The sequence below is a fragment of the Equus przewalskii genome, chromosome 20 (assembly GCF_037783145.1).
Source record: "Equus przewalskii isolate Varuska chromosome 20, EquPr2, whole genome shotgun sequence".
Taxonomy (NCBI): domain Eukaryota; kingdom Metazoa; phylum Chordata; class Mammalia; order Perissodactyla; family Equidae; genus Equus; species Equus przewalskii.
The window spans coordinates 12203311-12229774 of record NC_091850.1 but is presented as its reverse complement, the minus strand read 5'-3'; the positions used below and the strand labels follow the sequence as shown (position 1 = coordinate 12229774).

The 26464-nt window shown below is 43.1% G+C and overlaps 1 protein-coding gene across 1 annotated transcript in view; it reads right to left on the bottom strand.

The window, feature by feature from the left end:
- DEPDC1B (DEP domain containing 1B) overlaps nt 1–26227 on the bottom strand; it is an 89805-nt gene extending 63578 nt beyond the window's left edge. The window contains exons 1-2 of the mRNA XM_070587529.1: nt 25757–26227; nt 16217–16482 (exon numbers count right to left, since the gene is read on the bottom strand). Of these exons, the coding sequence (XP_070443630.1) occupies nt 16217–16482; nt 25757–25804 (314 nt within the window). The 5' untranslated portion in view covers nt 25805–26227. The remainder of the gene's footprint in view (nt 1–16216; nt 16483–25756) is intronic.
- Between the last annotated feature and the right edge of the window lie 237 nt (nt 26228–26464).

Genomic DNA, 26464 nt, shown 5'->3' with positions numbered 1-26464 from the left:
GAAATAAACGATATTGAAACAAAAAAGACAATAGAAAGGATCAATGAAACAAAGAGTTGGTTCTTCGAAAGAGTTAACAAAATTGACAAACCTTTAGCCAGACTCACCAAGAAAAGAAGAGAGAAATCGCAAATAAATAAAATTAGGAATGAGAGAGGAGAAATCACAACAGATACCAATGAAATACAAGAGATCATAAGAGAGAATACTATGAAAAACTATATGCCAACAAATTGAACAACCTGGAAGAAATGGACAAATTCCTAGACTCCTACAATCTCCCCAAACTGAATCAGGAAGAAATGGAGAATCTGAATAGGCCAATCACAAGTAAGGAAATAGAAACAGTAATCAAAAACCTCCCCAAAAATAAGAGTCCAGGACCAGACGGCTTCTCTGGAGAATTCTACCAAACATTCAAAGAAGACTTAATACCTATTCTTCTCAAACTGTTCCAGAAAATTGAGAAAGATGGAGTACTCCCTAACACATTCTATGAAGCCAACATCACTCTGATCCCCAAACCTGACAAGGACAACACAAAGAAGGAGAACTACAGGCCGATATCACTGACGAACATAGATGCAAAAATCCTCAACAAAATTTTGGCAAACCGAATACAGCAATACATCAAAAAGATTATATACCATGATCAAGTGGGATTTATACCAGGGACACAGGGATGGTTCAACATCCGCAAGAGAAGAAGTCCTCTTGCCAGGAAGTACAGTAAGGGCACTTTGGACTCCTTGTGGCAGAGAGCAGCAGGCAAGAAGAGCAATCACTATCACGCAGGCAGGAGGGATGGCTGCTCTTACACCATGAGAGCAGGGAAGAATACCTGTGGCACCTCTTGCTGCTTCCTTGTCCCATTGTAACTGTGATGGGCATGTGTAGAAACATCAGCCTGAGAAGCGTGTGGTTATCAAGGGTCCAGACTCTTAGGAATGAAGTTCTGGGCCACAGTACCAGGTCAGCAACCCAAGGCCTGCCAAGGTGATGGCTGAGAGTGAAGGACTTTACAATGGAGAGTGGAGAAGGGAGAGGATGAAGACCAGTTGCAGACATGAGATTAGCTGCAGCAGGAGCAGTTGTATTCTTCCCAATAATTTCCAGCTCGAAGATGTCGCCTCAGGAAGAGAGGCCCATGAACATGTGTGGAGAAACACATGTGTGCAGCACAAGAAATGGACTGTACCGGCCACAGAAGCACACAGCCCATATCCCCCTTCAAGAGACTGACAGCCTCCAGCCTTTAGCTGCTGTACCTTTCATGCCTCTCCCAGGATGCTCCAGCACATCAATGAGCACAGTGAGATATGAGAGCCAGGCCAATCCTGCCACGAGACACAGGACTCCTCTAGCAGGCAACCTCTGTCCAAGGACTCCCCATCAGCTGGCTAACACGTTCTCAAAACTGCATCTTGTGGTCTTAGGCTCTTCCTACCCAATTGTTCTTTCCCTCTCTGCTTTCAGAGGTCAGACCTGCATCACAGTTTGAAGGTTCACCCCAACTCCTGTTCCCTTCCCCCTTGGAGTTCCCCCCAACCCTGGCATTAAATCACTTGCACATCTAGTCCCATCTTGGCATCTCTTCTTCTGCTCAGAGGAAGTGAACTAAGAAAATCTCCTATTAATTCATATTCATCTATATGTGATGACTTCAGATCAATCCAAACAATTTAAGTGCCTGCTACGTATCAGACACCACTAGGTAACAGAGATACAAGAATTAATGACAGTTCTTCAAAATCATTCCATTTGCAATAACATGGATGGACCTTGAGAGAATTATGTTGAGTGCAATAAGCCAGCGAGAGAAGAATAATCTGTGTATGACTCCACTCATATGAGGAATTTAAAATTATGGACTAAGAACGGTTTAGTGGATGCCAGGGGAGAGGTGGGGTGGGGGGGTGGGCACAAAGGGTGAAGTGGTGCACCTACAACATGACTGACAAACATTAATGTACAATTGAAATTTCACAAGATTGTAACCTACCAATAACTCAATAAAAAAAAATAAAATAAAATAAAAATATACAAAAACGAAAAAAAAAAAAGAATTAATGACAGTTCTTGCCCTCAAGAAGCTTAGTCTAGCGCAAAAGTAAGCAACTATGGCCTGCAGGCCAAATGCCACCATGTGCTGTAATAAATAGTTTCACTGGAGCACAGCCACATCCATCCCTTACATATCATAAGCTCTGTGGCTGCTTTCACTCTACAGCAGCAGTCAGGCAGTTGCAGCCAAGGCTGTACGACCCACAAACATTCACCGTCTGGCTCTTTACAGAACAAGTCTGAGCTCTGGTCTAGCGGGACCAGAGATATAAGAATATTTACTTGCCTGTCGAAAAGGCTTGTCTTGTTCCCATTGTATCTCCAACAACTGGCACATTCAATTTTCAAACTAACAGTTGCAGGAGACCTGATAAACACCTAAGTTCAGGCTAAGTGACCAGTATATCCTCAAGACAGGAATGTTAGTATCCTTACTTTGTAGATGAGGACATGGGGGTTCAGAGAACGTATGCAATTTGCCTAAGATCACATGGGTAGCAGTAAGTGAGAGCTGGGATCAAACTCAGGCCTGCCTCATTATATGGGCTCATACAGTCCTTCCACTACTGGGATCCTATTATACGTAACCACAGCTCATTTTGATGCGGGGTCGGTGAGCCGAGGAGTCGAAAGAAAGATTTCTTGGACTCTCAAGATCTGGCAGTAGTGCTCTTTTATTTAGAGAATAGTGTGGAATAGCATGGGGACAGGACCCATGGGCAGTCAGAGCTGCTGCTGCCACTGCTGGCATTGGGACAGGACCCATGGGCAGTCAGAGCTGCTGATGCTGCTGCTGGCATGGGGACAGGACCCATGGGCAGTCAGAGCTGCTGCTGCTGCTGCTGGCATGGGGACAGGACTCATGGGCAGTCAGAGCTGCTGCGTGGGGACAGGGCCCACGGGCAGGAGGAGGTGCTGCTGCTGCCGCTTCTGCTGCTAACATGGCTGGAGAGTAAGGCTAAATTTAAGGCATAGGTATGTGAGCCATCTCTTTACAAGACAAAGGAAAGAACCTGGAAAAAAGTTAAAATGGTATCAGTGCAGGTGGGGTCTGGCCATTGGGTGGTCCCACAACTTTTAGATAAGAATCAAACTGGATTAAGTAAAGGCCAGAAGCCACCACCCTAAATCAGTTACATGAGGTTGCCAGACAGTAACCAACTTAAGTTCTTGCCTTCCCCATTAAGAGTTTCCAGAGATAAGGCCATCCCCCCTTCCTCCTAGTGCAGAGGGGGAGGCATGGAGATTTCCTTCACAAATGCAAATGTCTCTCAAAGGGCAAGCAAACTCTGGTCCTCAGAGCCTGCTTCTCATCTGCAGTTTTAAAATTAACCAGCCTAAAATCCTCATCAATTTGATGTGGGAAAGTACGGGGCCACTTTAACTCAGGAATAGAGGTGGCGTAATTACTGTCTAACTCTTTCCCAGTCAAATGGGAACACCTCACTCACTAACCTTTAAACTTCTTTCTCAACAAATATGAGGCATTGTGATGGGTGTGGAGGACACAGATAAAAGCAAATTCTTTCACAGCCTTATCTTCCACCACTCCCTGCCTAATGACACCGAACATGTTCTTACCTCTCCAAGCTCGCTTATGACCACTGCTTTTACATGATTCCCTCCACCTTGATCGACCCCTCGCCCTTCCTTGCCTGGCAAACATCTATTGATGGATCAAGACTCAATCCAAGTGTCACCTCTGGAGCAAAATATTCTCTTACTCAAGCAGTCTATTCCTCGGTCCCCCCTGAGCACTAAGTTCACATCCTTAGAATGGCATTTGTGATATCAAATTCTGATTTATCTGTCTTCCTAACTAAACTGTAACTCTCTGAAGATGGGGTCATGCATCCAAAGGGTTTAGCGCTGTGCCTGGCAGATAGTAGGTACTCCTCGATGCTTGAGAAAGGAAAAGGAGGCAGGAAGAGAGGAGGACAGAGAGAAGCAGTATACGTGAGGATTAACCAACACCAACACCAAAACACACCACACAGTGCTAAGAAGAGGCCAGAACCTAAGTATTAACCAGGCAACTGCGGAACCACTGCCTGGACAACAGTTGCATAAAAATGCGTAAACAGACTATGCTTTCTGATACTCAGGTAAAACATTTGTGTGGCCTCTCCCACTTCTACCTTGCAAGCTTATCAACTCCTCAGATTCAGAGTGGTATGCCCCACCTTTCAACAACTTTTATCAGGTTAGTCTTACAATCTGCATCTCAAGGCAAATCCCCACTCTTCTCAAAAAATTATGGTTTAGGATTAACGGAGAGAAACTGGTTGATGTCTACATGATCTTTATTATTTTGTTTTGAGGTCAACAGTATTTAAGAACTACTCCTGTTCAATCCAACTTCTCCGGTCAAAATGATGAGGATTTTTAGGCTGCTTAATTTTAAATGGTTTATGATGAGGATTTTTAGGCTGGTTACTTTTAAAACTGCAGATGAGAAGCAGGCTCCAAGGACTGGAATTTTGCTTGCCCTTTTGAGACATTTGCGTTTGTGAAGGAAGGGGGGATGACCTTGCAGGGACCTGAAATTGGCCACCCCAGGATATGTCTCTTTGTCATCAGGATTGTTTTGGGCTGATTGCTTTCGATAAACTGGGACAGGGAAGGAGGCTCTGGGGAATGGAACTTGCCCTTGTTGGGACACATTTACATTTGTAAGGTAAATCTCTATCAGTAAAAGGTGCCTCCCTCTCTGTACCAGGAAGAAGAGGAGAGATGACCTTATCCCTAGAAACTCTTAATGGGGAAGGCAAGAACTTAAGTTGGTTGCTGTCTGGCAATCTCATGTAACTGGTTTAGGGTGGTGGCGTCTAACCTTTCTAACCTTTACTTAATCCGATTTGATTCTTGTCTAAAAGTCATGGGATCACCCAATGACCAGACCCCACCTGCACTGATACCATTTTAACATTTTTCCAGGTTCTTTCCTTTGTCTTGTAAAGAGATGAATCATATACCTATGCCTTAAATTTAGCCCTAACCCTCAACTCGGGGCAGCAGCAGGAGCTCTGACTGCCCGTGGGTCCTGTCCCCACGCACCAGCTCTGCCTGCCCATGGGTCCTGTCCCCATGCCAGCGGGGGCAGCAGCAGCTGCTCTGCCTGCCCATGGGCCCTGTCCCCATGCCAGCGGGGGCAGCAGCAGCAGCAGCAGAAACTCTGACTGCCCATGGGTCCTGTCCCCATGCTATTCTACTCTCTAAATAAAAGAGCACTACTGCCAGATCTTGAGAGTCCAAGAAATCTTTCTTTCGCCTCCTCGGCTCACCGACCCCGCATCAAAAAGAGCTTTTTCTTCTTTCTAAAATGGGAGTATTCACTGAGCCACGCTTCCTTGATTTTTTTGGATTCCATTGCTCCATTCCCTATTAATGAAGCTCCATTCCCTATTAATGATAATAATTAGGCATCATGAATTCATAGGAAAGAAACCTGGGTAAGGATTAAAGAAAACAACTCCAAGAGCAAGGCAGTGAAGACCAAATGGATAAAACAAATAAATATATAAAACAAAGAGACAAACACGACAGAGAATAGGAAACACAGAAACTACAACCACAAACAAAGGGCCAGGATAGAAGGATAAATCCTGGGTTTGAAATTTTCACACGTGAATCATTAAAAAGCCAGCAAAGGATGTTACAAAACAGAAGTTTATCAGTAACCCAGAGCCGCCTTTTGTGAGTCAGGGCAGCCTGTTTCAACACTCTATGTAACACACCTACATGTATTGCTACATGTACTGGCATCTTTTACATCCAAAGACAGCAGTAATAAGGTAATCTCAGTTAGAAGCGCTTGGACTTACCAGCCCAATAAAGAACTTCAGCCCCAGAGGCATGTGTAACCAGCCTACTGGATATTAGCAGACTCTGCTCCTATGCATCAGGGACTGCCAGGATCCTGAGCGCGGATCCATCCCCATATCTCTGATTGCTACACGCCTGTCTGATCTGTTGCCATGCTTTTAGGCAGTCCATAGATACGTAATAATCACGGCACTATTTCCCAGGCCCAAAAAGTTGTCCCAGTTTTGCTCCTTCTACAGGCATTGCTTGTTATATCAGTCTGAGTTCCTGGATGCAGAAACCAATTCTGGTTAATTTAACCAGAAAGGAATTTGAAGATATCCAAGAGGATCACGAAATCAACAGGAGAGCTGGAGAAACAGGATCAGGAAGAAAAGAGAAGGGCTGGAACAAGGGGGAAAGGGAGGCCACGCGGCACACAGAACAGGAACCACAAGTGACAGCAGTGTGAAAGCCATACTGGCATCGTGGCCTCTGGTGCTTCTGCCTCTACGTCCTTCTGTCTTTGCTCCTGGAGGCCACAACTGCTATCACAAAAAATTTTTAACATGCCCTTCCCCTACGCATCCCTCACTCAAGATTCCCAGTCACGGGGAGGAAGATTCCAACTGCCTGAGTCGGACATGCGCCTGCACCCTAACTGCTCAGGGCAGGAAGAGGGAGCATCCCGCCTGCCTACTCCACAGCCAGATATTTAAGAAAGTGCACCAAATTTATCCCTCTGACTTCCTCACCTGAAACTTCTTCTCTCGCCAGGTCAGTCTCCTGCCTCTTCCCCCTGTAGAGCTGACTTATGCGTTTCTGACTGCGAGCCTTGGTCTTGTCATACTCGTCACCTGAAATATCCTCCAACTTCCCATCTCTTCTTATCATTTGATCCTACCCCATCCTCAGGACCCAGGTTGAAGTCCTCCACCTCCTCCTCCATGAGGTCTCAAAACCCTCCAGTCCAAACCGACTGGGTCACAGACACAATTCCTGCCCTGGACAGGCAGACAACAGAATTGTGAAACACAGTCTGGTATCAAGTAGGGAGATGGTGGGAAGTGTGGCAACTGGAATGGGTTTGCCCCATCTCAAGACTCTCAGGTGCTGTGTGCCTTACACAGTGATACAGGTCAGTTATTGCTCAATAAGACCAGGGGGAAAAAGACTTTCAGTTCATAATTTTTTAAGACATTGTGTCAGAAGCTAATAACATTAGGCACCTGTGGGAAAGAGAACTGGGTAGAGAGTTTGTTTTTTCTACACTATTCTACTCAGTTCCATATTTATTTACTCTAATTCTATTTTCACAATATTCGAATTACAGCTTTATGATATTTTAGTTTCTAACAAAGCCAAAGGTCTTGTTGTTCAAGATTTTGGGGCTACTTTGTGCCTCCTCTCTTCTAGATGAATTTTCACTATCCAGAAGGCAGGTGGGATAGTGGTATAGAGATAGAGGTGAGACAAAAGAACTCATTCTGCCATTGTAAACTTTAAAACGATATGATCTATTCACCTTTTACTGGAATGATTAAAAAATCTGAAAATAAGAACAATACATACTTAATGTATAAAAGTAAGGAGAAAATAATTTACGCTATTTTTAAACCCTCTATCCAGAAATAATTACCGTTAACATTGCGATTTTTCTCTATTTTCTGCTTAAGATTTTACACGAGAAAAATAAGAATAAGCATTTTCTATCCTGCTTTTCCTCCCTCTGCTCCTCACTTTCTTCTGCTGGGTATCTGAAACTTATTTAGGGCAAACTGGCATTTAAGGTATGAAGAAACAACATAACTGTAGAATAAAGGTAATAAAAATAGGAAAGATCCGATCCGAGTTCAAAGCCTGAACTTCACCTAGGGGAGCAAGGTGCAGGGAGAATATTCACTGTACATACTCTTTTGTACTTTGTAAGTTTTGTGTGTGTGTGTGTGAAGAAGATTGGCCCAGAGCTAACACCTGTTGCCAATCTTCCTCTTTTTGCTTGAAGAAGATTGTCCCTGAGCTAACATCTGCACCAATCTTACTCTGTCTTGTATGTAGGATGCCACCACAGCATGGCTTGATGAGCAGGGTGTAGGTCCGTGCCCGGGATCCAAACCCACGAAGCCCAGGCTGCCAAAGCGGAGTGTACAAACTTAACCACTACGTCACTGGGCTGGCCCATGTACTTTGCAATTTGAACCACATGAAAGTATTACCTTCACAAAATACACAAAATTGAAAAATAAAAATGAGATAGAAAAGAATTTTAATGACTAAAAACACTATGCCAGTCCAACAAAATAGATGCGTCAGTCCAAGGACTGTCAGTCTAGTATCTCCAATTTATTATTTGTTACAGGTTCATTTTGGTTAATTAAATACTGCCTGGGTTCTGCTACTTTTTCAGGTATGCAGACTCTCTCTCTCTCAATTGAGACTGCAAAGCAGGGAGGAACAGAATCATGACAAATTTCTTTTGTATCTCCTTCAGTGCCTTGGATTGGGAAACATACAAGATAAGTACTCAATGTTTGGAATCATAAAAGTTTAGAATTTAAAAAAACCTTAAAGATCGAGCCCATCCCTATAACTTCATAAATGAAAAAACCAATGCCTAGGAAGGCTACGATACTTATCCAACTAGTGCAGCACAATATCCCAGGACCTGATGAAATGAAGAAAAACAAAATCACTCACGATTTGGAGCTTTACTATAAAAACAAAAGATGTCCACTAGAGGAAGCCAATAGTCCATTAAGTCAAAGAAGTTCCTAACCATTCGCTCCAAAAGATCTATATGGTAGTAATGAATTTTTCCCAGAACTACAGAAAACGACTAAAGAACCATATACTGCAAACCAATGTAAATTCGGTTTTTTTCCATTAGGGGTACAAATAGAGACTTTCAAATGTCCAGCATTAAAAAAATGTTATCAGCACATAGTAAAACTGATTTTTTTTTCTTGGTGTACATTCTCTATTCACCCATCAGAGAAAATATGGGTTGTTCTCAACTATTGGCAATTATTAATAGAGCTGCTATAAATATTCACATACAGGGGCTGGCCTCACAGCCAAGTGGTTAAAGTTCTGCGTGCTCCGCTTCGGCAGCCTGGGTTTGCAGGCTCAGATCCTGGGTGCAGACCTACTCCACTCATCAGCCATGCTGTGGAGGTGTCCCACATACAAAAAATAGAGGAAGATTGGCACAGACGTTAGCTCAGGACTAATCTCACCAAAAGAAATATATATATATTCATGTGCAAGTTTCTGTGCAAACCTAAGTTTTCATTTCTCTATGGTAAATGCTTAGGAGCAGAAATGCTGAGTCATAAGGTAGGTATGTTTAACTTTAAAAAAACAGCCCAGGGGCCAGCCCGGTGGTGCAGCAGTTAAGTTCGCACTTTCCGCTTCTCAGTGGCCTAGGGTTTGCCGGTTTGGATCCCGGGTGTGGACATGGCACCACTTGGCAAAAGCCATGCTGTGGCTGGCATCCCACATATAAAGTAGAGGAAGATGGGCATGGATGTTAGTTCAGGGCCAGTCTTCCTCAGCAAAAAGAGGATTGGCAGTAGTTTGCTCAGGGCTAATCTTACTCAAAAAAAAAAAAACAACAGCCCCCAAAAACCAAAAACTACCAAACTGTTTCCAAAGTGACTACCAACCTAGGCTCCCCACTAGCAATGGATGAGATTTCCAATCGCTCCACATCCTCACTAGCTCTTGATATTGTACTTTTATTTTAGCCCTTCTAAGAGATATGTAGTGGTATCACATCATGGTTTTAATTTGCTTTTTCCTAACGCTAATAATGTTAAACATCTTTTCAAGTGCTTGTTTGCTATCTGTGTATCTTTGCTGAAGCGTCTATTCAAGCCTTCTGTTCTTTTTGTTGGTGGCGGTGGTCGTGGTGGTGAGGAAAATTGGCCCTGAGCTAACATCCGTTGTCAATCTTCCTCTTTTTGCTTGAGGAAGACTGTCACTGAGCTAACATCTGTGCCAGTATTCCTCTATTTTGTATGTGGAACACCACCACAGGATGGATTCAGGAGCAGTGTATAGGTCCACGCCCAGGATCCAAACCTGCGAACCCCAGGTCACCAAAGCAGAGCACGTGAACTTAACTGCTACACCACTGGGCTGGCTCTTTCTGTTCATTTTTTAATTGGGTTGTTTTCTTGCTGTTGAGTTTTGTGAGCTCTTTATATATTCTTAATATGTAAATATTAATATATATATTATCTGATATAATATATAATATTATAAATATTAAATATACCAGTCCACTGTCATATATACAGCTTGCAAATATTTTCTCCCCATCTGTAGCTTGTCTTCTCATCCTCTTAGTAGTGTCTTTCACACTAAACGTTTCACAGAGTAAAAGATTGTAATTTTGATAAAGTTCAAGTTACCATGTTTTTTCTTTTCTTTTTTTTTTTTGTTTTGTGAGGAAGATTGGCCCTAAGCTAACATCTGTTGCCAATCTTCCTCTTTTTGCTTGAAGACGACTGTCCCTGAGCTAACATCCATGCCAGTCTTCCTCTATTTTATATATGGGACGCCATCACGGCACAGCTTGATGGGCAGTGTTTATCTCTGCACCTGGGATCCAAATCAGTAAACCCCTGGCTGCCGAAGCAGAGCACACAATCTTAACCACTATGCCACCAGGCCGGGCCCCACCAAGTTTTTGCTTTTTGAGTCAAGTTTTTGGTGTCAAATCTAACAACTCTTTGCCTAACCCCACAGCATAAAGATTTTCTCCTGTTTTTCCAAACTTTTTATAGTTTTACACTTAAACCTATGATTTACTTTGAATTAATTTTTGCATAAAGTATGAGGTCTAGAATGAGATTCAGTTTTTCACATATAGACACATAGATGGCCAATTAATTACTCCAACACCATTTGCCAAAAAGACATCTTTTTCCTTTAAATTGCTTTTACGCCCTTGTCAAAAATCAACTGGCCATATGTGTGTGTTTCTGGACTCTATTCTGTTCAACTGATGTAAGTGTCTATCCTTGCACCAACACTATGGTCTTCATTACTGTGGCTTTATGGAGTAAGTCGGAAAAACAGGTAGCATGAGTCCTCTGTTTTTAAATTAAGAACTGTGAAAGTAACATTATTCAATAAAGCTGACAATATCTACAGAACAAATTTTAGGTTCAGATAAAAATCAGTATTTTCGAAATAAGCCAGAAAAAAAGCAAATATAAAGAGAAAAAACAGGAAGAAAATGAAAAGCGAAGTAGGAGAAAAGGAAAAGGAAAAAGAAGTGGGAACATGACAGTGACACACATAAAGATGTAGAAACAAAGAAGAAAGAAAAAAAGGAACAGGGGGAGGCAGGAGAATGAAGGAAAATGGCTCCCTACACGTTGGGTGGCAACCAGGACACCTGAGCCAGTGAAGTCCTCCGTGCACCTGAACAGCTCCACGGGTACAGCAACCCGCCAGAGACAGCGTCAGCAACAGGAGCGGGTCAAGAGCCAGGTGCAGGCTCCAGGCCAGGGTACCTCATCCTGCTGAAGATCGACCGCAGGCCACACACTTCCTCACTAAATAGTCCCAAACAAGCAATTATCATAACACGCTTCTATTTTTATATGACCCATTACGTTAGGTTTAAATAATCTACATAACTGTTTTCATACAAATACGGGCAGAGTCAATGATCAGTATGAATTTCTTTAACTACAACATGCCCGGTGTTTTGTTTAGATGCTTCCAAGAGAAAAACGTCTGGTTCCCCGAGGACGAAATATCCACCCTGTCCACCTCACAGCTGTCACGAAAATCAAATGAGATCATGGAAGGGAAGCTGCTTCATAAACTGAAATTTCTTATAAAACTACAAGGTAGTGTGACCAATTCTCCTTGTCAGAAGTCTAGGGCCACGAAGCTTTGTCACACACCCATGACAGCACCTGGCTCAACTATGAGGACCTTTTGGTGAAATCTAAAATTGTCTTCAGTAGCAGCAAATCCAGAACTCTTTCTAGTCATCGCTATTTGTAGCAGGAAAGAAGCGGTTCAGTAGATAGCTCTGTCAATTCTCGGCACTGTCGCCCTGGTAATTATGAACATTCAGAGATTAGGATCCTGCTTTCCTTTCTTACACACTAGAATTCACTATTTTCTTCTATTTTCTATACTTAACTTTTTGATTCTTGAGGAAAAAAACTCACGGGTAACAAATGTAAACACAGTCACAGAACAAATATGACATACATTTTTTTAAACTAGAAATAAGACTTGACACATTCCAAAATAAAAGCTTAACTCATCATTTCTGTTATAAAATTCTCTAACGTGTGCATGTATCTGTGTGTGTGTGTGTGTGTGTGTATATATATATAGATATAGATATAGATAATTTCTGTCTTTAAAAAATACCGTAAGAGCCTTTGTATTTCGTGTAGCTTTCTCTAACTAAGCCTTTCTCTAACTCACAGACCCAGGAAACCACCTATCCCCTGCTATATTTATGTAAGTATAGAGGCTGATTATGTTTACCTTACCTTCTCTACTTGAGAACTTCCTGAAGAAGACAGCTGATCATTTAATATGTATTACATAGTACTTAATACATTACTGGAATTCTGTGTTGCTACACCAAATGTTTCTCATTTATTATTCTGTGTGTTTACTCATTCACTCATTGATTTATTTAATAGGCTAAGTCAACCTCATGCTGTGGAAATGGAGGCAGTCTAGTGTACCACAGAGCACAGGCTTCAGAGAGAGAGACCTTAATTCAAATCCTGAACTCTACTACTAGCTGAGTGACTCTGGAGAAGTTAGTAACTTTGGCCTTATTAATTTCCTAACCTTTAAAATTAGGATAATACCACTACATAAACAAGTGTTGAGTTAAAGGATGATTATGTGATGTATCTGGCACACCACAGGTGCTTTAGAATGTTAGTTCCTTTCTTCCCAGCAAGAGGTCTTGATACTTCTTGATACTACTTATAAAAGTTCCTCTTCCATAAAACTTGATATTTAAAAGCATGCTCTGGGGACCAGACCCGTGGCTGAGTGGTTAAGTTTGCGTGCTCCGCCTCGGTGGCTGGGGGTTTTGCTGGTTCAGATCCTGGGCACAGACCTAGCACCACTCATCAAGCCATGCTGAGGCAGCCTCCCACATAGCACAACCAGAAGGACCACAACTACAACATACAACTATCTACTGGGGGGCTTTGGGGAGAAGAAGAAAAATAAATAAATAAAATAAATAAAAGCATGTTCCTAAACTTGTGCACCTTATTGACTCTTATCTATACTCAAATCTAACCTGCCTCCAGCCGCGAATCTCCCTCGTCTGCTTTCTTTATCATCTGGCAGTATCCAGCTATGAAAAGCAGCCAGCCCCCACTCTCCCCCAGAGCACTGGGCTGCAGCCGTGAGGACCCTGGGCACCAGCCCCAGTAGCTGCATGCGTGCAATAGCTGCATCCACACTCATCAGCTCACTCTCCATTCAAGGCACAACCCCCTTAACATATGATTTACATGTCTACATAGATTCGATCCCAAATTAAATCTGAGAAGTTGGCATACATCAGTGGTTAACTTACAGAACTTCCACTCAGGAAAATGGAAAGCTGAGTTTTCGGGTGATAAACAATGAAAGAAAATACTGCTCTTGTTATGACTCACAAGTATTCTATAAGAGAAACTGGTGGAAAAAAATCATTATTTAACGGATGAATTTAGTCTGTCTGTGCACTCTACGTTTTAAAGGGAGCTGCACAATTACATAGCCAGCCCTGGTGGTCTAGTGGTGAAGATTGAGAACTCTCACCACTGCCTCCGAGTTCAGTTCCCTGTCAGAGAACCACACCACCCATCTATCAGATGTCATACCGTGATGGCTACATGTTGCTGTGATGCTGAAAACTATGCCACCAGTATTTCAAATACCAGCACAGTCACCCATAGTGGACAGGTTCCAGCGGAGCTTCCAGACTAGACAGACTAGAAAGAAGGACCTGGCCTCCCACTTCCAAAAAAATTGGCCATGAAAACTCTATGAATAGCAGTGGAGTGCTGTTTGATATGGCACTGGAAGGCTCTGCTGTACACAGGGTCACTAGGAGTCAGAAGTGATTTGACGGCACTGGCAACAAACATGATTTAGTCTTCATATTGAAGTGAAACATGCTCTAACAGTCAGTGCTGGGTGCTCAGCTCCTATTTCACTCTCCTGAGGACTCTTAAAGCCTCATGGGAACTCAATGGTTGGTACCCAATTTAAGGTCACAATAGAACAGATTGGAAATTACTCATCCAGAGAATCTTTTAGAAGTGTTCTAGCTAAACCTTGATGGGGTACAAGCAATTAGAGTTTCCCAAGAGAAAGAATCACTTAAGAATCCCCAATGAGGGGCCGGCCCCATGGCCGAGTGGTTAAGTTCAGAGCTCTGCTTCGGCGACCCAGGGTATCAACAGTTCAAATCCTGGGCACGGACATGGCACCACTCATCAGGCCATGCTGAGGCAGCATCCCACGTGCCACAACTAGGACCACAACTGAAAATATACAACTGTGTACTGGGGGGACTTGGGGAGAAAAAGGGAAAAAAAAAAGAATCCCCAATGAGTGGGGCATGTGGAACCAGGGCTAGAGTTTCCAACCTAACCATAGAGTGCTAACAAGCACTATGGTCTCAGAATAAGCTAAAATCACCCAAGATCCTAATTAAAAGTTGGATCAGGGGCCGGCCCAGTGGTGCAGTGGTTACGTTCACACGTTCCACTTCAGCGGCCCAGGGTTCACCGGTTCGGATCCCAGGAGCAGAGATGACACTGCTTGGCAAGCCATACTGTGGTAGGCATCCCACATACAAAGTAGAGGAAGATGGGCATAGACGTTAGCTCACGGCCAGTCTTCCTCAGCAAAAAGAGGAGGATTGGCAGTATATGTTAGCTCAGGGCTAATCTTCCTCAAAAAAAAAAAAAATGTTGGATCAGCAAACCAGAAATAACTGTCAATTGGAGAGATAACTAATTGCCCAGATGATAATCTTGATATCTAGAAGCTGGAGACTGCTGATGAAACTCTGAGAAGAAGTTAGATTCTAAACGTACAGCAATGTCTGTTCTCAGCCTTGGTGACCACGCTTACACTGCTCTGCAGCCTCTCTCAGCAGCGAGTCCAGGAAGAAACCAAAGAAATGGTTCCAGTAGGAAACGGTCAGGTTTTCTCTGCTCAAAGCCATGGGTCCCAGTGGCCCTAAAATGCCCTCACTAAATGTGTTGTAAGAGCATTCTTTATCTTTCTGTTGGAGGAAGAAAAAACAAATATTACAGGTCCACGTTCTCCATCTCCTTAGAAGCTCTCTCAGGTTCTCAGCACTTTGGTGGGCCTCTCTGTAGATAACTCAACAGTTCCTCCTTTCTGCACTGTGTGTCTTCACTCCTCTTCAGTCTTCTTCCATTCCCTGCATCTTAGGTAGGTTCCCTCCATCTCCAGGAATAAAGAAGCCTAGTGTGCAGTGAGAAGGGAAGTGCAAGCAAAGAAACACCCATTTTCCTCAGATTATCCGGTGGTAAGTGTCCAGTCATAAAAAGACGGAAACATGAATAAAAATGTTTGGGGAAAGCAGACATGCATCGCCAGGGTCAATCTGAGACCTCGGGGAATTGTAGTACAACTCTTTGTACAGGCCCTGAGCTCTGCCTAAAGATCAGACCCAGGGGCCGGCTCCGTGGCCGAGTGGTTAAGTTTGAGCGCTCCGCTGCGGCGGCCCAGGGTTCGGGTCCTGGGCGCAGACATGGTACCAGTCATCAGGCCACATTGAGGCGGCGTCCCACATCCCTCAACTAGAAGGACGTGCAACTAAGATATACAACTGTGTATGGAGGGGTTTGGGGAAATAAAGCAGAAAAAAAAAAAGATTGGCAACAGTTGTTAGCCCAGGTGCCAATCTTTAAGGAAAAAAAAAAAAGATCAGACCCACCATGCCCCTGAACACACACCTTCTCATTGCTCAGAAAGGCTCGATCGACCCAGAGCTCCTGTTTCACCCTTTCAGATTCTCTAAGGGTATTAAGCTATTGTAGCCTTCCTCCCAGGTGTGCAAAAGGCATGAAAAGATTTCCTTACTGAAACTCACTGCAACAAGAGACTGCTGTGGGGTGCTCTATGGAGCCAGGAACCGTTACAATCGGTCTTACTGTCACGAGACATTCAATTTTCCACTCAATAAATCACACGTAACACATCACTCCAAAGGACAAGGTAAATTCTTCCACGTGAGGAAGCTTTAACAGACTGACCAGACCCACCATCCTCCCGGCCTCCTTTCTCCCCTGCAGGGTTGACTTGTCGTTACCTGTACAAGTGTCGGTTGTCTTCAAAATCTTCCTGGCCCCATTTTCCCTTGATGTCTTCAATAACATGATTCTTTAGGAATTTTTTTAGCAGCTGGACCGTTTGTTTGCGAGTCACTTCAGGGCCAAAGTTTTGACTGCACCTCAGCAGCTCATGTAGCCAGTCCACAGCTTCGGCCGCCGTGAAGCAATGTTCATAACTTTTGAAACGACAGCGATGTTTCCGTAATGGCATCCTAGCACGAAAAAGCTCAACTGTTTCATTCCACTAGGGGAAGAAAGAAAGAAAGGCATTTAGTAATCAAGGGATCTTTTTTTTTAAAGATAGACACCTGAGCTAACAACTGTTGCTAATCTTTTTTTTCTTTTCCTGCTTTTTCTCCCCAAATCCCCCCAGTACATAGTTGTATATTTTAGTTGTAGGTCCTTCGAGTTGTGGTATATGGGACGCCGCCTCAGCTTGGCCTGATGAGTGGTGCCATGTCCACGCCCAGGATCCAAACTGGTGAAACCCTGGGCCACCCAAGCGGAGCATGCGAACTTAACCACTCGGCCATGGAGCTGGGCCCAATCAAGGGATTTTTTTAAAGTTTATTACATCCCAGATATTTAAGACAATAAATGCAATTTTTCCATTTAAAACCTGAATAACAGAAGGAGGCTTAAAATTTTTTTATTTACAACCTTCACACTCTAAAGAAAAAGTAACTTTTAAAAATGCATTTACTCATTCAATAAATATTTACTGAAGATATTGCCATCAAGTTGTCCTATTATGTGAACTTAAAGGACTTTTACATTAATGAGAAACATATGATCAAAAACAATGGTAAAACTGAACCCAATATGCATAATTCACTTCTTGAAGCTCTGCTTAATATGACTTTACCTCATTCAGCAAATATTTACTGTTTAGTACATGAAAGGTATTGTATGGGGAGAGGAAAAGAGAGATGTACAAGATATAGTGCCTGATGTCAAAGCATCTTTAAAAGTTCTGCAGATTTTCCTATTAAAAAAAAAATCTAGACATCCACATCTTCATCAGCCATCCCATTATTAAAGGAAATGTTCACATATGGTGTTCTTCCTACAAAATTACTCCAACATCTTTTTAGGACCCTAGCTTCCCACCAGCCCTCCTAAAAGTCCTGAAATCTCACAGTCTTACTCTCATAACCATTCTCTCTTCTCCTTCAAGTATATCTCTTCATAAACCCTGAATCTTTTATTTTTCACCTCCGTTTCTATTGAAATCAGATTTCAATTCATCTTCTGCTTTCAACTATAGTTCTTCTAATCTCAGCATATTCTTTTTATTTTGCCCAACACTGGTGCCTTGTTTTCCCTTCAGATCAGGCCTTTTCTTCCAGGCTTCTCTGCATACTCCCTACTGCCCAACCACCTCTGCAACTATTGTCCCGTTTCTCTTCTGTGTTTGAGAGCTAACTTTCTCAGCCACAGTCATAATTTCTGAGTATACAACACCAGGTGCTTAAAGGGCCAAAGTAGGGTGTTGCAAGCATGCAGCCTGGACATGTAGTTCAGTGCAAAATACACAGTAGGTATTCAATAATAAATGCTTAATTGGTCTTTCACTTTTTTTTTTAACCACCTTCTAACTTCAGGCAATTTAATTCCACTCTGACTCTCAATCATGTCTTCCTCCTGGCCAAATTCAAATATCTTTTTGCCTTATTTATATTAACCTTTCTACTTTTTTTGACACTGTTATAAGCTCTGCTCCAGCTCTAGTTGGTCCAGAATTTAAAGGCTTTTTTAGCTTCTTAAAAACACACACAGAAACAAGGCAAGCCACAGAATAAGATAACATAGAACCAGAATTTCAAAAATAAAACAAAACAAAAAATTCAAATCAAGGAAAAAAAAGACAGATACTCCAAAAGAAAAATGGAAAAAGACGTACACAGGCACTTCATATAAAAGGATCTCCAAATTTACCATAACCTAGACAAGGATGTTCAACCTCATTAATTATCAGTGAAACACAAAAGAAATCCACAAGGCAATACCACCGCATACCTACAGAATGGCTAAAATGAAAAAGTGAGCAACACTAAGTGTTGGTGAGAATATGGAGCAACTAGAAATCTCATACACTGATGGAAGGAATGTAAATCAGTATAACCACTTTGGAAAACAGGTTGGCAGTATCTACAAAAGCTAAATATATGCACACCTTATAATCCAGCAATTCGATTCCTAAGTGTATATCCAACAGAAACGCATATGTATGTTCACCACAAAACACACTGGTCATAGTAGCATTTTTCTTAATAGGCAAAAACAACTCAAATGTCCATCAATATAAGAACCGTAATTGTGATTTGTTCATGCAATGGAATGCTGTACAGCAATGAAAATGAATGAACTACTACTACATGCAATAACATATATGAATGACAAAGATAAACTGTAATATTGATATAAGAAAGCCAGATATGAAAAGTAAATACTATGTAATTCTATTTACATAAAGTTAAAAAGCAAGCAAAATTAATCCATGGTATGAGAAATCTTAAGAGTGTTAATTTATATGGCAGTAGAGGGTGGGGGGGGGAGACTTCTGAGGTGCTGGTCATGTTATATTCCTTGATCCGGGTATTGGTTACATGGGGTGCTCACTTTGTGAAAATTCACTGAATTTTACTTTTATAATTTGTGCACTTTTCTGCACACATTATGCTTAATAAAAAGCTTAAAACAAAACACACACATATAGACACACCACATGCCCATATATTAAAGTCACCTTAAGAGCAATCACAATTTTACATTACCAACCTGAAAGTTGATAAATACGAATTGGCTGACTGTGGTGGCAAATTGAATGTGGAAGAGAGAGGAGAGGGAAGTGAGTGGATGAAAGAGGGACTGTACATAACCAGAGGAAATGGCTAGAACTAAACAACGAATTATAGAAAAAGAGCCCATCAAGAGTTCGTGAACAGTGATTTGACTTCACTATCTGCCCACCTACCTCATCAGGTTATTGTGAGGTCAAATGAGATCATGGCTACCTAAGCCCTTTGTAAAAGATAAAGCGTTCCTCAGGGGGCCAGCCTGGTGCCGTAGTGGTTAAGTTCGCACACTTCACTTTGGTGGCCTGGGGTTCACAAGTTCAGATCTGGGACACAGACCAACACACCGTTCCTCGAGCCATGCTGTGGTTGTGTCCCACAGTCAAAAGAAGAGGAAGATTGGCATGGATGTTAGCTCAGCGACAATCTTCCTCAAGCAAAAGGAGGAAGACTGGCAATGGATGTCAGCCCAAGGCCAACTTCCTCAACCAAAAAAAAAGATAAAGTGTTCCTCAAACATAAGGGCAACATATAAAATTTCCAGGATAATCTCTTAACACAGATTGTGGGGTTCAATCTATTCTAGAGCTGGAAAGAAACTCTAGGGTAAAATAAAGACCCAAGGAGGACATGTAAATTGGCAGCTGTCACTCAGGTACTTAGTCTCGGAATAAGATCTGGAATCTTGTTCTACGGTCTCCTCCTTAAGAGATCATTTCATTATGCCAAGTACCTATGAACATTAACATAGGTTTAAACAATTTCCAGGCATTTTTAATAGTTTGTTTTTAATTCTCCCCTGACACCTAGCTTTCATTTTGATCCTGATCGGGTATATTGGGAGGTAGAAAGGAAAGAAGGATTAATAAAGATTTTCACTTATTTTATGTTGATTGAATTACCACAATCATTATCACCTAAACTTACTTAATGCAAGTACTTTATGAATTACATAAATATAACAAAGACATGGCTCTCTGGGACCCTATATTTCAAAATAAAAATGAATATGTCTGTTAATTGACTCAGGCTGATTAGCAGATCCTCTACTTGTCATTTTAATTACTGAAGAAATAACACACACTGTAACAAATTACATGCAGAAGTACACACAGGAGTCTGCCCTCTCTCCAATCCCACATACCTATCAAACATATACACACAGATATAGAATTTTTCCCTTTGTATGTATGTGCGTGATTTATTATTCTTTTTGTTGTTTGCTTCCTTCTGTAAGAAACGAGATCAATCATATTGTACACATAATTTACAACTGGCTTTTACATTTAACATACCACGGATATCTTTCTGTGTTAATACCCATAGATCTAGCCCATTCTTACGAATGCATGGCATGCCAAGCGGTGCCATGTCCGCACCCAGGATTTGAACCGGTGAACCTCAGGCCACCGAGAAGCAGAACGTGCGAACTTAACCGCTGCGCCACCAGGCCAAACCCCATTTATTTAGTTTTGATAGACCAGATTTCTAAAGAGTATCAACATTTTAAATCAATTTAGCAATTCACACTCCCACCAACAACTTATGAGCCTACTGCCTTATCTCCAGCCATAACCAGCTATTATTATTCTTCTCACTTCTGCCAATCTATGTACAAGAAATGATATCTCTATGTTGTGTTCGCATTTTCCTATCTCCATCTTTAGTCATTTGCATTTCTTAGTCTGAGACTTGCCATATTTCTATTGGTTTGTCTCTCTTTCTTTTTTAACCAATTTTAAGAGCTGCTTAAATCTAGAATTTAAACCTAAGTGCACAGAAGTCAGGAAAGTTAGTCTCTTTGCTGAGTTCAGTATCCTCACAACCAAAGACAATGTCTGACATACAGTACACGTGTTTAATAAATACGTATTGAATGAAGAAATGTGGAAGACTAATTCTTTTCCAAATATTCTAGAAATGTTTTTTCTCCTGGCTTATGAATGTGTTTATGTGGTCTCCAGCCATATATAAGAAGGTTTTATTGTTGATGATGTTTTAAGGAAACAAATATATCTTTTTTTCTTTACAGCTTCAGGGTTTATTCTCTTAATTAAGAGAATTTATGGTGGGAGGGAGGAGATCTCCAACTTAATTTTCTTAATTTTCTGCCAAATGGAGAGCCAAGTATGCCATCCTTTTCTCCCTGAATTGACATATTAGGTTACCTTGCATATTACCTTTCTGGATTCTGTTTCTGAACTCTCTTCTCTATCCCACTGAGCTATCTCTATATTCCTGTCAATACTATACCACTGTGACTAGTCATCAATACTAATGTTAAATCTCTGGGAGATCAAGGCCACCTGTAGTCCTCTTTTTAAAAGAGTTTTTGAATTCTCACAATTTTACTCTACTGTATGAGCTTTTACCTCAATGCATGCCCCACACAGAAAAAAAGAAAGTCTATTAGGATTCTGATTGGATTTTCAGCTGTTCTGTTGACAGCTGGCTTTCATTTCACAGTAGAAACATCCTAAAAGACATCTTTATCAAAGGCTCATATCTCTCTTTAAAAACAGAAACTATAGGGGCTGACCCCGTGGCCGAGTGGTTAAGTTCGCGCGCTCCGCTGCAGGCGGCCCAGTGTTTCGTTGGTTCGAATCCTGGGCGCGGACATGGCACTGCTCATCAAACCACGCTGAGGCAGCGTCCCACATGCCACAACTAGAAGGACCCACAACGAAGAATATACAACTATGTACCAGGGGGGCTTTGGGGAGAAAAAGGAAAAAAATAACAAAAATCTAAAAAAAACCAGAAACTATAGGGCCCTGCATGGTGGCACCGTGGCTAAGTTCGCACGTTCACCGGTTTGGATCCCAGGTGCAGACATGGCACCACTTGGCATGCCATGCTGTGGTAGGCGTCCCAGATATAAAGTGGAGGAAGATGGGCACCGAGGTTAGCTCGAGGAGGATTGGCAGCAGTTAGGTCAGGGCTAATCTTCCTCAAAAACAAAAACAAAAAACAGAAACTATAAAAAGAATTTTGAATTTATTTATTTTGATTTTTTTAATGGCATTTGCCAGTATGAATTATATTTACTCAGTCCATGAAACACTTTAGATTTTCAAAACCTAAATGAGGACCATGGTGTCTGCTCCCACTTATTTCTAAATATAATTAGATGGTAATTTGGTTACTCTGCCGAAAAAGAATTCAGTTTTCTTTAAAATGATTCACCATTCTTAGTCACATTTAGAAAAAAAAAATCCTCTGTCAATAAAGAACAAGAGAGAGCTTGAAAATTTTTCCATGACATATTACCTTTAAAGAGATAATCTTTATAGCAAAGGGAAGAAGACAGATTCATTCAGACCCCTAGTTACACAACACAACCGTTTTTGCTTAACCATCATGAACCAAACTACAAAATACAACAATGAATGTTGAAATGTGCTTCCTGTTCTTTTCTCCAGAATATTTATTCCATTTCCTTCCTTTTTAGTACCAAAAATACTATGATAGTGGTGCTATAATAATCTAGCACCTGGCCAGGGAGTTTGGAGACAATCAAATTCTAGATCCAGTTGTACTTGCCACATACTAGCAGTGTGAACTTGATCAAGTCAGTTCATCCCTTTAGGCTTCAATAAAATGAGGGGACTGGACCAGATAATCTTTAGAGTCCATTCGAGCGTTCAAATTCAATGACAGCTGTAAGTCTCTTAGAGTTCACCAGTTGCATCAGATGATATAGATAACTGAGAATTAAGTTCAAAGAAAGAATTAATAGATTTAAGCAGTTTTCAGAAAAAGCAATTTTCTTTCTCCTCGTTATTTCTTTTAAAATAAGAAACTATATATGGGTTACAAAAATGAAAGCTATTTCAGGAAAGATGAATAAATTGCTACTCAGCTCCCGTATTCATCATGAATTGACTTATAGGGTCTGTCATTTGATTTTTGGCACAAAAATTTACCTAGCCTATAAAACGTTATTTTCAAATAAGACTTTGGCACTCAGACTATGAAGCTGTACACAGTTTGAGAAATTATAGTGAGGCATGAAAGGAAGAAGTAAAAGCCCACTCTTTGTACTCCAACTTTTCCTGAAGATTCCCCCAAGCTGTTCCTGAAGATTAGGTCAAGAGTGATGCTGGGAGAAGGGAAAATAGTCATCAGGCAGTGAGGGGAGGGAAGGTGAGCTGGGGCAGATAAGGACAAAGAGGACTAGTCACAAACCTCATGATTTACCTGCCAAAAGCTTGAAGGCACAACTGAATGATTACGCTCTGGGAAACATTTACAGATTTTACAATGGAGGAAAAGCACCTGTAATGAGGACCGACATCACTAATGAATTAGGAAGTCTCACTTAAAAAAAAAATACTGGGACCCGCGCAGTGGCGCAGCGGTTAAGTGCACCCATTCTGCTTTGGCTGCCTGGGGTTCACCAGTTCGGATCCTGGGTGTGGACCTAAGCACTGCTTGTCAAGCCATGCTGTGGTGGGCGTCCCATATATAAAGTAGAGGAAGATGGGCACAGATGTTAGCTCAGGACCAGCCTTCCCCAGCAAAAAGAGGAGGATTGGCGGCAGATGTTAGCTCAGGGCTAATCTTCCTCAAAAAAAAAAAAAAAAATACTAAGGCCGTAGTGGTTAAGTTCCTGTGCCCCACTTCCACAGCCTGGCCACAGGGTTTGTGGGTTCAGATGTTGGGCGTGGACCTACACACCACTCATCAAGCCATGCTATGGCGGCATCCCACATACAAAATAAAGGAAGACTGCACAGATGTTAGCTCAGGGACAATCTTCCTCACAAAACAAAAGCTACTGTTTTCTGTGTTCTCAAAATCAATTTAAGATCAAGTTTCTCAAGTAGAATAAAGGTGAGAACTGAATTGACTACCTAGGAAATTCTCATGAAATTGAGGTGTTTCCATTATTAGTCACGTAATTTAATTTTCTGCTTAACTTGATCAGTCTTGGCCAAACTTGGCTGGAATATCACTTCTTGGGGACTGAAGACTTTTGGCAAACAGAGAGCACTTTTCTTTATAAATTCCTCTGATAACATGTTAATGTGACTCAGAATCAAGCAGTGTCTTATACAGAGGCACTCTGCATCTATGAAAAGTGGTACTTCTGGGGCCAGCTCCGTGGCTGAGTGGTTAAGTTCGCACGCTCCACTTCAGCGGCCCAGGGTTCTGGGGTTTGGATCCTGGGTACAGACTTACACACTGCTCATCAGGCCACGCTGTGGCGGCATCCCACAAAGAAGAACTAGAATGACCTGCAACTAGGATACACAACTATGTACTGGGGCTTTGGGGAGGAAAAAAAGAGGAAGATTGCCAAAAGGTGTTAGCTCAGGGCCAATCTTCCTCACCAAAAAAAAGAAAGAAAAAAGTGGTACTTCATACAATTCTGAGAATATAAGATTAAAAAACAGTTCCAATTACAATGTAATTTATTTCTAAGTCTAAAGCAAGAAGAATGAGAACTAGTTACTCCAATATCCACAGCCTTTCTGTTTCCCTTGCATCAGTGCTATGAATAAACTCGGAGGGAGAGGTGGGATTCCCCCTCCACAGAGTAAAGGAAAGTTTTTGAAAGTCCCTAATAAAGTATAATCTCTATGTCATCCCTCAAGTCGGACCCACTAATAGCCTTGACGCGGGGTGGTTTCACATGGTAGAGGCAACTGTGAAGTAGAAGCAGACATGAAAATACTTTTTTTTAAAAACCCTATTTGTTCTCTGCCACCACCATCCATACTTTTAGGGGCTAGCCCAAAGGAAAATCAAAATTTATATCTGTTGAATTTATTTTTCAATGATGAACCATCTGGATGTCTATAGTAGATTGTTTGCAAAGATGAGTGCAGGAACTCCTCCCAACCTGTTTCTGTCTTTTCCTGGATATCCGTTCGGGTGCAAAGAACAATGAGACTAATTCCCAAGTTAGATGTGACCAGAAGTGGTGACAGACCAAGGAGAGACGTCCCTTCCTCCCAAATTACCTTTCAGCTTTGCAAGAAAGCCGTCTGAAAACACGCCACGGACATTATCAAACTGTCACCACTTAGTCCATTATGCTAATCCTTTGAAACAGAAATCACTAAAATAGCTTGCTCCAGGTCACAAAGAAATCAAGTCGCCTCAGAACGGAGAACGCCAAAGCTGTCCTCCCAGCAGAAAAGGCAGCATCCGGACGGCCAGGCCTGCAAAGGCGCGTCCCGGCCCGCCGGCCGACCCCTCACTCAGGTCGGTGCTGACACAAACAGAAACGCCAGGAGCGGAAACGCGGCCAGGACCACCCATCTCTGCTCCGGGCACCGTTAGAAAGAACGGTGACACTCAGGCCGGAGACACGCCCTGCCGGACTGCGGTGAGGGGAGCGGCACAGGGGCGGGTGGCCCTACGGTCACGGGCTGGGCCTTTCCCCTCCCGGCGCCGCGCTGGACTCCCGAGGACAAAGAGGGCGGGGTGGCGGGTGTCACCCTGGTCTTCCGGGCGCTTCCAGTCGGGAGGCGCCGTGAATACCGAGAACCCAGTCATCGTCTCGGGATCGAAGCTGCGCCCACCCCCGACAGGCTGGGCTCCAAGCCGCGTTAGCCTGTCTTTGGGCTTCTTCTAGAAAACCGCCGCCCCCGCTGAAACACGTCCCGCCTCCAGCCCCAGGCCGGGCCTGCCCGGGAGAAGCGACGACGGACCGGGATGCGGTCGACGCCCCGGCCGGGGCATGGCGGGGCCGCCCGCACGCTCACTCACCAGCTTGGTGGCCCGGTACGGCCCGGGCCCCACGATGCGGTGCTCCATGCCGCACGCCGCGGCGCCCGCGGCCGCCCAGCGCCGATGCCCGCGAGCCGGCGGCGCCTCAGTTTGAATCGCGAGCCAGCGCGCTGCGGGCGCTGATTGGCTGGCGCGGCGGCACGTGACGGGAACCGCGGGGCGGGGCCGCGGGACCACCCGCGGGCTGGGCGGCGGAAGGAGGGGCCCGTGCCTCCTGCATAGCCTTCTGCGCTGCCTCCTGCCGCGCCGGGAGCAGGGGCCGCCCACCTCTCCTGCAGAGCGCAAGCATCTGGGGCGAGCAGGGACTGGCTGTGCGGGCTTCCTCCGCTGGTGCGCCCTCGGGCTTCCCCGCGACCCGCGCTCGCACGCTTTCTCTGCAAAAGGGTCGAGGAAAGCGTGTAATTCCGAGACCGAAATCCGCTGCACCGGATAGACGAATCCCTCTCCCTTCCATCTGCACGTGAACCTGGAGGTGCGCCAAGACTGTGAGAAGTGGGCCGTGACGGGAGCGAGAGGACAGCCTCTACAAGTGGAGGGACATTTAAAAACTAGGTAAATGCCGTTGGCCACAGAGGTCGGCAGCGTGGAAGAACAATGACGAGCTGGGAAAGGGCCCGGATTCAGCTTCCTATGCTGTTCTTTTGGAAGAGGAGTCTTTCCCTCGAATTTCAGTTCCACGTTTTGTAT